Here is a 13,420-nt window from a genome sequence, read left to right as displayed (position 1 = left end):
CCTGAGCTTTAAATTAATTCTGATAAATATCATCCGGGAGAGAAATGTTTCATTTGCACATCTCTGGATTCTTTGGAATCTGTAAACATCCATTTGTTAATATGTAACATCAGTTCCTAGCTGTTCTTTAAGGCTGGGTTTTGATTAGGCCAGTTTGACATGGATATGCATTAATCTGGCTGTATGTTCGGGATGTCTTGGATTCAGCTAGAGAAGAGCCTCCCCACAGCATGATGCTGCCACCACCCTTTTACATGTAAGTTACCTTTAAACTGTGGTTTGTGACATATGTTTGAAGTCTAAATCATTTTTCTCATATAGTCGCTTTACAAACATTCAAAAGGCAAACAGGAGGAAAGAGAATTGCTTTGGTGTGCCACAGCGCCCTCTGCTGACAGGCCGGGTTCTGATCTGCTGCTTCTTATTTGTCCGTTTAACGATGTTCAAACATCAACACCAAGTTAACAGATTGATTTTCATCTGTTTTTCAGCATCAAATAATAAGAAATAACCAGGTTTTCACTGAGGATATTTAAAGTTCATTTTTGTGTTTTTGTAAACTGACGTTTGTTGTGACTGAGTACGAAACACACCAGAGTGTTTCCAAATTCTGGTGAAGCAATAAGAAAAAAATCCTCTGGGTCCATAATGTCAGGATGTTGGCTTCAACACTTCTTCACAATTTATACAAATGTATGCCACACTTTTCAGGTAAAAAAAACACAGAACCACATCTGGGAACTGAATCTGCTTGATGGAAAGTATTGTGTAGTGTCTCCCATGTAAAGTCTTCCCAGTTCAAAAGCTCCAGAAGGTCAAAGTTCAGCTGGACTGGGGCGAAGGGGAGCTGCCCAGTTTGATCTGGACACTCCTGACCTGATCCACAGAGAAACTGCTTCCTTCCAGCCGTTCTAGACGTAACTCACCTCTGAAGGTTTCACCGTTTCTCTCCAGTTTCTGGGTTTTAAACACCTTCCTCTGGAACAGGATGGTGAGATTTTCCCTACTGGTTTCCGCCTGACAGGTGGAAATGTTGGTAATAACCAGTTAATCTGTAATAATCAGTTAATCTGAAATAATCAGTTAATCTGTAATAACCAGTTAATCTGTAATAAACAGTTAATCTGAAATAATCAGTTAATCTGTATAAACAGTTAATCTGGGAACAGATTTCATCAGGAATCATCAGAACCACGGAGGACGGGCTCAGAGCTCCTCAAGTCTCATTTTTACACAACAGATCATAAAGCTGGGAATCGTGCAGCGCCCCCTACTGACCACGCCACACCGGCCCAGGAGTTTCCAAACATCTGGACGAAGATGAAGAGGACGGTCTCCTTCTGAGGATCTGACCTCTGTGACCTCTGTGACCTTTGGGTCAGGGCAGAAACTCCCTGAAGACCCAGAGAGGTTTGACCAGAATTACAGAGACTTTGATTCAGGGACTCGCAACTGGGATGTGGAGGTCAGAGGTCACGGATCCTGGGAGTTGGTGTGATGAAGCAGCTGGTTCAGAGGAAAGGCCAGATGCATGCTGGGTAGAGGGAGGTTTAGGTCTCAGGTAATGTTCTCCCGGTCTTCTTTTCCACGGCAACTGGCTTAGATTAGGAATGCTTTATACTCATTTCATTGGAAACTCATATCTGTGTTTTCTTCTTTTCCATTGTTTGTGCAGCTCTGTGCCGAAGTGTTGACAGCAGCCGACCTGCAGATCCACGTTGGATGAGCTGAAGCTGCAGCCGTCCAGCCACAGATCAGGCGTCGCTTGTCTTTTGTAGTTTAATACGTTTTGTTCTAATTACATTTCCTTTGTGCACGGTCTCTATAAAATACACAAATAAATAAAGTTTACTAATTAGGACATTCATTACAAGATCTGTGCAATGTACCCGTTAATCTTCCATCATCTTAGAAACGGTTCAAACTAATAAGTATAAATAATATCAGGCAACTTAGATAAAGAATTAACAGCTGCATAAATAATACTCATGTCTCCATAAACCTCCCCACGTTTGTAAACATTCAACATCTTATAAAGAATTAGCCAAATACAATTGAACTGAATCATTAGTAATTTTAAACTAACAAGAATAAAAAAAACTCCTAAATGTGATTTTGTTACAGGTAGCTGAACACTGAGCAGGTCGTTTACTTCCTCAGATCCAGGGAAGCAATAATCTGCTCTGGAAATCCCCGGATTATCGAGGCTCTGATTGGCTGCTGCTCAGTATGAGCAGCAGGTGGTTCAACCAATGAGAGTCCAGATCAGCCTCAGTCATTTACTATTTATACAACATGTACAGTACGTTTCTGTGCAAACTTGTTTCGCAAATAAACTTTTAATTACAACAGATCAAAGAATAACTAGTTAAACCTAAGTCCAATTAAACAGTTTTATCTAATTTTATGGAGTTTATTTAATAAAAAATTAAACATTTTATTCATATTGTCAAAATATTTCCTACGTGTATTTAAAACAATGTAGTTTAATTACAGCGATGCTCATTTAAACAGTAAACTTTAGTAGAAAGGTTTTTGAGTTTTGATGTAATTCAGCTTTTTTATAAACTGTCTTTTGTGACATTGTGGCTGAAGGCAATAAACGTTTAATATTTAAAACAATCACATCTTCATGTTGAGAAATGTTTCAAATATTGTTAAAAAATGTATGAAAAACAACAATAAGGTTTTTTCACTCTATCCTGCTGCCACTTTTTAATGCCATCATTTTGTCTAATTATGAAGAAAGTTTGGAACGATTCATTAATATTCAGTGTTTTTGTTTTTACAGCGATAGAGCTGTGGAGGAGGAAACCAGACAGTTTGATTTAATTTGGATAAATCATCAAACTCTTGACTTATGTATTTTCCTTTGAGTTACTTTAAATGTAGGACAGAATTTGGACAAAATGTAAGTTTACAAAATACTTTAATGACATATTAAAATGATACACAAAGGGGAGAGTTGTGGTGGCCCAGCGGTTGTGCAAAACCCACATATGGAGGCCTCAGTCCTCGACGCGGCCGTCGCAGGTTCGATTCCCGGCCTGGTGACCTTCGCCGCATGTCTTCCTCTTCTCTCATTACCAACTTTCCTGTCAATTAACTATTAATTAAAAGTCACTAGAGCCAATAACACCTTGAAAAAAGATAAACAAACAGTAGAAAAACTAAAATGTGTGCCTTTTCTCCTAAATAAACATTAAGAAAAAAATCTAAATAAAGTCATTTTTGAGGTAGAGTTGAGAAATTAAAGTAACATTTTTTAAAAATCATTAACTAAAATATTAACTAAGCTTTAGTTGATAAAGTTAACTAATGATCCATTAACTAATAGGATCAATATCCGATCCGAATTGAGCTTTTTCCGATCCTGATACCGACTTGGTATCGATGTTTTGGATGCAACTCAGACAAAGATGATGGATTCATGAAACTCAAGATCTGATCAGAGCCACACAGGAAGTAAAGAAGTTTCACTTCCTGTCATATTTAGTTTGTAGCATCTGGATCTGAAGCAGAAAGCAACCGGATGATCAAAACACAGTTTCAATCTGATCGATAAGGATCACTCTGATCAGCAGCTCCATGTCGTGACGTCAGAGCTGCTGTTTGATCACTGAGATCTCCATCGGGAGGATCCTGGTTGTTTTCACCATTCTGAAGTAAGGGAACATCCTGTCGCTGAAGGTGTGTGTGAAGGTGTGTATGTGTGTGTTCGTGTCCAGATCAGAGAAGGACAGATTCCCTCCGTCCAAGTCCAGATCCACTCGGATCCTCTGGATCTTCTTCTGGACGCAGAGATCAGCGGAAGGAGCCGACGGGCAGACGGCTGAGTAAATCCCTTCATAGAACCAGATAACGGATAGTCCAGACTTTACGTCCTGCTTCCTGTGGACAGACTCTGCCAACACGCCGAGCACCCACACTCTGTTGTCTCCAACATCGACATCCCAGCTGTGGCTCCCTGAGTTAAAGCCCTCGGAGCCGAGGACGGACCACTCTGCTCCAAACCTCTCTGGATTATCAGGAAGCTGCTGTTTCTCTCCAAACGTCCCACTGGTCAGATCTTCAGACAGGAAGAGTCTTGACCCAGCCGTGTTTGGGTCCAGAACCAGAGGAGTGTAGGTCACCATGTTCTTCATGTTGCTCCAGATGTTGAAGGCCAGGTTGCCCAGATGTTTGGCCTGGTCTATCAGAGCTCCTGAGGGCAGCTGTGGATCCTCCAGCAGGGGGCAGCGCTGGACTCTTTCCACTGCAGCCTTGTAGTTGTGCAGGAATGAGACGTCTTCAGCTCTCAGCTCCTCCTCTGTGGCTCTGACTGTGTCTGAAAGAGCTGCTATCTCTCTGCTCAGAGCCTCCATCTTCTCCTTCATCATCCCTCTCTTCTGCTCCTCTTCCTCCCTCAGTGCAGCCAGCCTGGCCTCCTCTTCCTCTGCTAGAAACTGATGAAGCTTCTTAAACTGCTCAACAATCTGCCTCTCTGTGTGTCGGGCCTGGACCTTCATGTGTTCTGCTGTCTGATCAAACTTTTCTTTAACTTCCTTCTTCAGCTCCAGTTTCTTCTTTAAAGGCTCCAGAAATGTTTTCAGATTCTCTCTGTGATCCTGAGCAGCTTCATCGATGGGCCTGAATCTGTGGCTGGAGTGTTTATCTGAATCTCTGCAGACGAGACAAACTGGCTGCTGATGGTCCAGACAGAAGAGTTTGAGTTTCTCAGAGTGCAGACTGCAGAGACCCTCTGAAATTTTCTGGTCTTTCTGCTGTAGGAATGATTCACAGAGGTTCTTCAGAGCCAGGTTACAGGGAGGAGCGTCTGTTGCGGATCTTTTTCTACAAACCGGACATGAGCGTCCAGCTCTAACTCTCCAGCAGGTCTGTAGACATTCCTTACAGAAGCTGTGGCTGCACGGCAGGATAACCGGACCCTTATAGACGTCGCAGCAGACCGGACAGCAGAGATCCTCCTCTAACCTGGACGCCATTTGGTCTCCGACTGAAACTGAAACCATAGCGGACAAAGCGTGAAACCAGGACGTAATTTTCCCTCCAACACAAACTATTATCTTACTTTCACTTTGATTTAGTTGTTTTTTCCATCTGCAGCCGTCTGTGTTTCGGTGTTTCAGCTCTCCCTCTGTCTGTTTAGTCTTACCTGACCAGGTGATGAAGATGATCCTCGGTGTTTACTCATGGAGAGTTTCTTTCTCTGTGACGCCCACTGAACTAGTTCCTGCTTTTTCAAGTCCCTCGTGAAATTCCAGACTTTAGACACAAATATTGCGCCCTCTAAAGGATTTCCTTTGTACCTGCAGTTTTAGAAGCACTACTACTACACAGTATCCAAGTGATCCATCATGAAGTTTTCCTTCTGCTAAGCAGAGATTATTTCAGGAAAAGTTTCTGGACTTTATCCTGGAAGGATCTGAGAACGGAACCAAAGAAAAGCTCGGCTCTGCAGGGACAACATGGAGGCCAAGATTGATTTATTTGATTTATTTATTCATTTCTATCACATTTTACACACTTGTTTCAAATGTGTTTTTATTCGTTTTTTATTTTCAGGTGATTTTTAAATATTAACCAAGGTTCTTTTCCTAAATTTCTGCCGTGTTTTTCTGTGAAACAGCCACCAACTGAATACCTGATGCCCTGTCATTCATACGCAGTCCAGCAGATGGCAGCAGAGCAATTCTGTGTTCTCAGGTTGTTCAGAGATCACGTGACAGGAAGTGAAGTGTTCTTCACAACATTCACTCTGAGCTCTTTGCCTTGCTGTCAGAAGCTGTGGGACTTTTATTTTGTAGCTTCCACCGACAGGAAGTGAAGCATGTAATGTGACTTTAATCTGACGATGACCTGAGTCCGCATCAAAGTCCAAACTGTGGGCTGAAACCAGGGCGCGGACCAACATGGCGGATCAGAAGAAGATCCTGTGTGTGGGTCTGGTTTGTCTGGACATCATCAGCGTGGTGGAGGAATACCCGGAAGAGGACACCGACACCAGGTCAGTTCCCCATCAGTACCGGACCAGATGATCACCACACTGACTGAGGTCCGGTGGTTCCAGTGGTTCTGGTTCTGGAGGTTCTGGTGGTTCTGGTTCTGGTCGCCTGCTGTCTGAGCTCACCAGGGTTTTCTGATGAGCCACTTATTATTTTACTGGAGGAAAATCTGAGGCTCAAACAATTTGAAGTTTCACTGTGAAGGTGCTGCTGCTTCATCATCTTCATCATTATCATCATCATCTTCTTCAACTTCATCATCATCAACTTCATCTTCATCATCTTCATCAGCTGGTTCAACGTTCCAGTCAAAGGTTTCTCTGTAAAACAGTAACAGGTTCTGAACTCGGTGCCGATCTTTGACCATCCGGGTTTTCAGAAGAGAAACGAGTCAGCCTGCAGCTGGTCTACTGGTTTAACTGGGCCTACTGGTTTAACTGGTCTCACTGGGTCTACTGGTTTAACTGGGCCTACTGGTTTAACTGGTCTCACTGGGTCTACTGGTTTAACTGGGCCTACTGTTCTAATTAGTCATTTTAATATATGTTTGTGTTTGTGTATTTATGAACGTAGATGCTATGAATCACATGAATGTGATTCATTTTCACTTTAAATGAAGGTATAAATGTTTTTATGGGAGGGAAATATTTTGGATTTCCTTTTGAGCTAGAGTCTGTCTTTCTATAAAAGTGATGGAAAAATGGAATGTTACTCTAATAATTTCTCTGTCGTGTAAATGTGATCTGTCTTTTGTGCAAAAAGCAGCTAACAGGATAAACCTAAAAATAATCCTAAAAACAAACATGGCCGTGTCTCTGCAGGTGTGTGTCGCAGCGATGGCAGCGTGGAGGAAACGCTTCCAACTCCTGTACGGTTCTGTCCCTGCTGGGGGCGCCGTGCGCCTTCATGGGCTCTCTGGCCGCCGGGCCGGTGGCAGAGTGAGTATCAGTCCGTTCATCAGGTAATCCACAGAACAGACCAATCACAGCTCAGTCTGAGTGTGATCCATGCTCAGCTAGATTCATGACGGCTGCAGAACAGGTGATGATCACCATCCAGCCTCCTGATTGGTCCGTTACCGACATCCCTATGATTCCCTGGTACTAATGGGAACATCAGGACAGTTAAATAAATTGGCACAGGTTTTGTTAGGTCGGTCGTCTGCAGCGTTCTTCCTGTCTGACCCAAGTGGATCTACAAGTTGGTCCTCTGGTACTCCGAGGTTCTTCTGTTGTTGACCCACTCCGGGTGTTGGGTGGAGTGGGACAGTTCGGTTCGGGCAGGACTAAAGAACTGTCCACTCTTGATGGAGTTCAGTCCTTTGGCTTGTGCTACACCAGTGAAACCAGTAGGAAGCGATGTTGTGCACTGGGACAGGTTTATCAGGACCTGCAGGTTCTGGGCTTGGTGTTGGACCAGTTTTCATTTACTGAAGTTCTGGATGTTATCAGGCAGAGGAGGACCATACTGGTGTCCTGATTGCAGACATCTTAAATTTCCTGAAGTAGACGGTACTGGGTTGCTATGGTAACAGCTAGAATGTTTTTGGGGGGTTTTTTGTTATTTTTTTGTTGTGCGGTTAGGCGGTCCAAAATGTGGGAAGCCTTCATGGCTCTCCGTTGAATCCAGAACAGAAACAAGATTCTCCTTCTCACATCGTAATAAAACTGCAAGTCCATCAGACACCTGATCGGCCCGTATGTTCTGATCGGCCCGGGTGTTCTGATCGGCCCGGATGTTCCTACCAGAGACATGACTGGTCCAGATGTTTGCCTTACCAGAACCCTTTGGTACCAGACTGCAGGTTCTGGCAGTAGAGTGGAGCCAGCTCCCAGTTTGCTGAGGCGACACCCTGAAAACTTCTTAGACTAGGATGAAAACTTTCCCTTCAGATGAAGCTGGTCTGACTGGGGTTATGCTGAGTTGTCTCTGTAGTCATGCTGCTACAGGCTGCCAGAGGACAAACTGCTGCTTTTTCTCACTTACTTTTCCTACTACTCTCCAGTTTGCATTATTTGCTGTTATTTCAATTCTTAACTTTTTGTTTCCTTTCCTTTTAGGGCCTTTCTTGATAGCTGGAGCCTGAGGCACCCACCTACCCCTGTCTTATGTTGTCTGTTTCTTTTGTTTTTTGAACTGAAATGAATTGTGCTTTCTGCATAATGACAATAAAAGCTGATTCTGTTTTTTCTTCTACACCTGGTGTGGCGCTGTGTTTAACTTCCTGGAGGAGGGAATCAGCAGACATAATGCTGCCATCGCCATGACCCAGTGGCCCGTCTCAGTCATTCACTCTGTCTCTCCTGGACAAAGCTACTGACTAACTCTGCCTTCTGTCCTTTATCCTGCAGCTTTTAAAACCGGCTCAGAGCTACGGTAACTGCGTTTCTCTTCCAGATGAAGCAGCTAAAGGAGCTGCTGCTAACATGAACTGATTACTTTTCATTAACACAGAAAGTTCTCCTGGTTCAGTTCTTCTGATTCTTCTTCTTGTGTCTCTGCTCTGTCTAGTCAAACCTCCATAGCTACTGGTACTGAGCCTGGTTCTGGTTCTGCTGGAGGTTGTAAAAGGGGGAGGTTTTCCTCTCCACTGTCGCCCTACTGGTCTGAATGACAGGATGTTCATTAATAACTGGGATTGAATTGAAATGGCTTTTTCTGTAAAGTCCCTGGAGTCGACTTGTGTTGTGATGCTGTAGAAATAAACTGAAACTGTTTCCTCTGTTGAATTCCTCTGTCCTGTCAGGGAAACCTTTACCTGTCTTGACTCTTTTATTTTGAAATGCTGAAAAGTTTCCTGTCTGTAGCTTTGTTTTGGAGGATTTTCAGAAGTTTGGTATCGACGTGTCTCTGGTTTCTGAGCATGCTCAGTGCGTATCTCCGGCCTCCGTTGTCATCAGCAACATCCGCACAGGAAGCAGAACCATCCTGCATATGAACAGGTGTGTGTGTGTGTGGGTGTGTGTATGTGTGTGTCACTGACTGCCTCTGTTTTTACAGCTTCACCATCATAGCAGACCACTTGCGCCCCCTACTGTTCAGCCCTCTGTCAGAGCTTTTATTTTGAAGTAGATGTTCATGTTTCCTGTCTGTCTCTCAGTTTCATCATGGCCGACTTCTTGCAGCGTGCCATTGACGTGTCAGCGGTTGCTTGGCAGGTCAAAGGTCAAACTCCAAGTGCATGTTGCGTGGTTTGTCCATCCAGCGGCTCTCGAACCGTCCTTCTCTACGATACGTAAGAGGCCCGCCCTCCGCCACGCAGCGTTCACTCAGCGCCTCGTCACCAGCCGTTACCATGGCGACCACAAGAGGCCCTCCCTGTCGGCTCCTGATTAGTCTCCATGGCAACGCAGCATCTCAGTCCACCAGACCTCCTGCTGTCTGTGGTGATGAGGAGTTTAGTGAACGCTGCTCAAAGTGTTGAAGGAATCAGGAGGAAATGATCTGGTCTAATCCACTGCAGACTCAGCTTCAGGTTCAGAAGAAGAATGTAGCCGTCGCCCAGCAGTGCTCTGCTTACGGCAGCAAAGATGGCCACCGCAACATTTGTTTATGCAGTAAAGATGGCCACCGCAACGCTTTGTTTATGCAGCAAAGATGGCCGCCGCAACTCTTTTTTTACACAGTAAAAATGGCCACCGCAACACTTTGTTTCGCAGTAAAGATGGCGGCCGCAACGCTTTTTTACGCAGTAAAGATGGCCGCCGCAACGCTTTTTTTACGCAGTAAAGATGGCCGCCGCAACTCTTTGTTTACGTAGTAAAGATGGCCTCCGCAACGCTTTGTTTTGCAGTAAATATGGCCACCGCAACATTTGTTTACGTAGTAAAGATGGCCGCTGCAACTCTTTTTTTTACACAGTAAAAATGGCCGCCGCAACACTTTGTTTCGCAGTAAAGATGACCGCCGCAATGCTTTTTTACGCAGTAAATATGGCTGCCACAACGCTTTGTTTCGCAGTAAAGATGGCGGCCGCAACACTTTGTTTATGCAGTAAAGATGGCCGCTGCAACGCTTTGTTTATGCAACTTTTAAAGTTGTTGATCAACTGCATGGTCACCAGATGAAGGGAGCTGATAAACAGAAAGCTAACAGCTAACAGCCTTTAGCGGAGCACCGACTGCAGCTGTTTGGGGGTGACCAGATCAGGATTGGAGCGTTCAGACCGCCATGACACATTGGGATTTGGGGCGTATCCATCTGCTGTGTGAACGTTTCCTCTGATGGATCGGAGCCAATTCAGCGTCCTGATCCGGTCCATGTGTGGGATTCCTCCTGGTTCTGACCCGCAGCACCGGTATGAATGGATGGCAGAACCAACATATCCGCCAGACCCAGACCCAGGAGCAGCTCAGCGATGATGTAATGGATCCAGACGGGCTCAAAGATCAGAACCTGCCAGAACCAGTCAGCCTGAAGCAGAAACTCACTCCAAACACAACTACTGAACCTGAACTGAGTCACTGGTTCTGATCCGGATCAGGAGAACCAGGAAATAATCTGGTTAGAGCGTAAACCTGCCTGAAACCCAAACTGGATGCTAAAAAGTTTATTTAGTTCTAACAGAGCCTCATTGGTCCGTCAGTTTCACACTGTAAAAACAAGGCATTTGTCTTTTCTAGTATAAATTTCTTTAAACATTTGAAATAAGACAAAACCAACTTACAGGTAACTTTGCAGTAAGACATGGGAATTTGTTTAAAATCACCAATTCCTTAGTATTGGTGTTAAAAAGTACTACTTCCACTGGCAGATTATTTCACTTATAATAAAATACTTTCCCATGAGTTTAGTGAATTTAGTGGAGCTGGTGCTTTTTCACCAAGGTCTTAACACAAGCTCTTTTATCTTGCTGAAACGTTTCCTGTAAATTAGTTTAGAACTCAGATATTCACACCAGAATCTAGACAGAAATATTTGGTTGGATTTTGTGTTTTTGCAGTGCAAGGAATCCGTTGGATCAGAACGGGATGTTCTTTAGCAAGTCTGCAGTGGTTTGGGTTTAATTCAGTAATTAATTCATCTTTATGTTAATCAATCAGCCACTGATGTGAGAATAACATCCATTCATAATGACCAGCAAACTGTAAAAACTCCTTCAAGGTTCAGTTTGATTTTTAAGTATAAAAATAATTTTATTATATTTCCTGTTTAGAACAGAATGATCTGTATTTTATCCAGACGAATCGATTTTAGTGATTAAAAACTCAAATCCATAAAGTTTAATTTCAATGTTAGTGATTTTAGACGTTTGTGCTGAACATGAAACTCGTCTTCCTTGATGAAGGTCGTCAGGTCAAACAGAACCGGGCCAGAACCTTGGGTCCCGACTCCAGGCCTCCTGTGAATGTTTGACCTGAAGGACTGGATGAGGTTCTGGACTGAACCCGTCCTGGTTCTGTAGAACTGAACCCGGTTCTGTCTTTCAGGGATCTTCCTGACGTAACGGCCCAGGACTTTTCCAGAGTCGACCTGGCTCAGTTCAAGTGGATCCACTGGGAGGTGAGGAACCAGAACCAGACCAGTGGTCCCACTATACACCAGTGAAGCTGAACATCCCGTCCACTGGTTCTGGACCAGTGAGATCCGATCAACCAGAAATGCTTCTCTCTAACAGACTTGATAAATTTATGAACTTTAAAACTGTTTTTATTGAGAATGATCGAGTGAATCAGATTCACTGAAGCTGAACGGGTTTCTGTTGACACTGGTTTGACTGGGTTTACTGGGATTTTAGTGTGCTACTGGGTTTTATTGGGTGTTTACTGGTGTTTTTCTGGTCTGATGCTGGGTACGTGGCGTCTCAGGGCCGTAACGCTGGCGAACAGGTGAAGATGATCCAGCAGGTTGAGAAGTTTAACGCCCAGCTTCCTGACCATCAGAGGATCGGCATCTCCGTGGAGATTGAGAAAACCAGAGAGCCGCTGTACGAGCTTTTCCCCTACGGAGACGTGGTACGGAACCGTCCAGGTTCGGATGGGTCCGGTCCGACCCGTCAGTGACCAGGTTCTGGTTGTTTTCCAGGTATTTGTCAGCAAAGATGTCGCTCGTCACTTTGGCTTTGACTCGCCTGAAGCGGCTCTGAGAGGACTCTACCCTCGAGTGAAGAAGGGGTGAGGGAGCAAAGTTCAGTGGAATGCCACAGACGGTTCTGGTTCTGACCCGTCTGTCTCTCAGGGCTGTCCTGATCTGTGCCTGGGCAGAAAAAGGAGCCGACGCTTTGGGTCCTGACGGTCTGCTGCTCCATTCCGATGCTTTTCCTCCTGAAATGCTGGTGGACACGCTGGGAGCCGGAGACACCTTCAACGCCGGCGTCCTCCACACGCTGTCCAACGGTGAGGCGGCTGGCCGGGTTCCACTGGTTCTGACCCGGTCTGGTTCTGATCCGTTAACGTTTCTGTCTGCAGGAGGAAGTGTGCAGGACGCGCTGGCCTTTGGCTGCAGGATTGCAGGCAGGAAGTGTGGTTTCCATGGTTACGACGGCATCAGAGAGAAGTGATGCAGAACCTGTTGGTTCCTCTGAGAACGTTAGTGATTCATTAGATTGATGACCTGAAATAACTTCTAGATCTGATCAATAACTGATCAATAACCAATCGTCTATAATAAACAGAAGTGTTTATTTTTACTTAAATAATAAATTTCTATGAATAAACTGAAGAGCAGAGAGGATGTTGGTGGATTGTTGCTCACTGGAGATACGACTGGCTGCAGGTTCACAGCTGTGGATCGCCATGGTAACGGTACCATCTGAGCTCAGAACTGTTTTCGTTTTAAGTAAACGAGCTCTAAATTTGACTCAGATTCAATAAATCAGAATAGTGCAGGAAGTTCATTTATTTAACTCATTAATGTTCAGCCAATGAAAACAAGATAATAATATTACATCAGAGCCGCCAAAACATCTTAATAGAGAAATATGGGATTAATAAAAAGTTTGTGGAAGATATGCTTAAAGCTTATCCTTTAAAGATTGTATAGATTTTATTCAGAATAATGTGTTTCTCTCATGAATGAGGCATAACAAGACGAAATAGCTTTAAAAACAAAGTTTAAGCCCCTGTTTGTTTATTGCTTGTTTCATAATTGATGACTGCATCATGCTTTTATAATGTAAAGCACTTTGCTAAAATGTTCTATACTAATAAACTTGACTGGATTAAAAACTACTTGACTTGTAGCTGATCAGACCAGAACCAAATGTGATTAAAGTCTGAATTTAAGCTGAATTTAAGTGTCTTTTTTTTTAGAATAATTCAAAATGAGTTTCAGGAAAGCAGGTCCTGTAACCTTTAACCTTCCCAGTTCCTGTAGATTTTGTGTTGTGCTGTCAGCTCCCGCTGCTGAACTTTAAATCAATCCTTTAATTCCGTAAAATAATCCGCTCCCGTGTGACATCCACTTCTTCAGACGTT

At 43.9% G+C, this 13,420-nt stretch overlaps 2 protein-coding genes across 6 annotated transcripts; one reads left to right on the top strand and one right to left on the bottom strand.

The window, feature by feature from the left end:
- Positions 1–2,912: 2,912 nt before the first annotated feature.
- Positions 2,913–5,360, bottom strand: LOC114136249 (nuclear factor 7, brain-like). The gene is made up of 2 exons (XM_028004118.1): positions 5,156–5,360; positions 2,913–5,002 (listed from the first exon to the last, which is right to left on the bottom strand). Exon 2 carries the CDS (start codon positions 4,983–4,985, stop codon positions 3,600–3,602), a length of 1,386 nt encoding a protein of 461 aa, XP_027859919.1. The 5' UTR covers positions 4,986–5,002; positions 5,156–5,360; the 3' UTR covers positions 2,913–3,599.
- A 369-nt stretch (positions 5,361–5,729) lies between these two features.
- khk (ketohexokinase) lies at positions 5,730–13,234 on the top strand. 5 transcript variants are annotated; one of them, XM_028004129.1, is made up of 9 exons: positions 5,730–6,007; positions 6,827–6,966; positions 8,813–8,947; positions 9,106–9,240; positions 11,435–11,507; positions 11,813–11,959; positions 12,030–12,118; positions 12,183–12,340; positions 12,413–13,234. In XM_028004129.1, exons 2-9 carry the CDS (start codon positions 6,842–6,844, stop codon positions 12,502–12,504), a joined length of 954 nt encoding a protein of 317 aa, XP_027859930.1. In that variant the 5' UTR covers positions 5,730–6,007; positions 6,827–6,841; the 3' UTR covers positions 12,505–13,234. The 5 variants fall into 5 exon arrangements, with proteins under 5 accessions (XP_027859930.1, XP_027859929.1, XP_027859931.1 ...); XM_028004128.1 differs by having other exon boundaries at positions 5,731–6,007; positions 6,827–6,943; XM_028004130.1 differs by lacking the exon at positions 8,813–8,947 and having other exon boundaries at positions 5,733–6,007; positions 6,827–6,943.
- Positions 13,235–13,420: the final 186 nt, after the last annotated feature.

This window comes from Xiphophorus couchianus, chromosome 20 (assembly GCF_001444195.1).
Source record: "Xiphophorus couchianus chromosome 20, X_couchianus-1.0, whole genome shotgun sequence".
Taxonomy (NCBI): domain Eukaryota; kingdom Metazoa; phylum Chordata; class Actinopteri; order Cyprinodontiformes; family Poeciliidae; genus Xiphophorus; species Xiphophorus couchianus.
The sequence above is the reverse complement of the archived record's forward strand: the minus strand, read 5'-3'. Positions and strand labels throughout refer to the sequence as shown.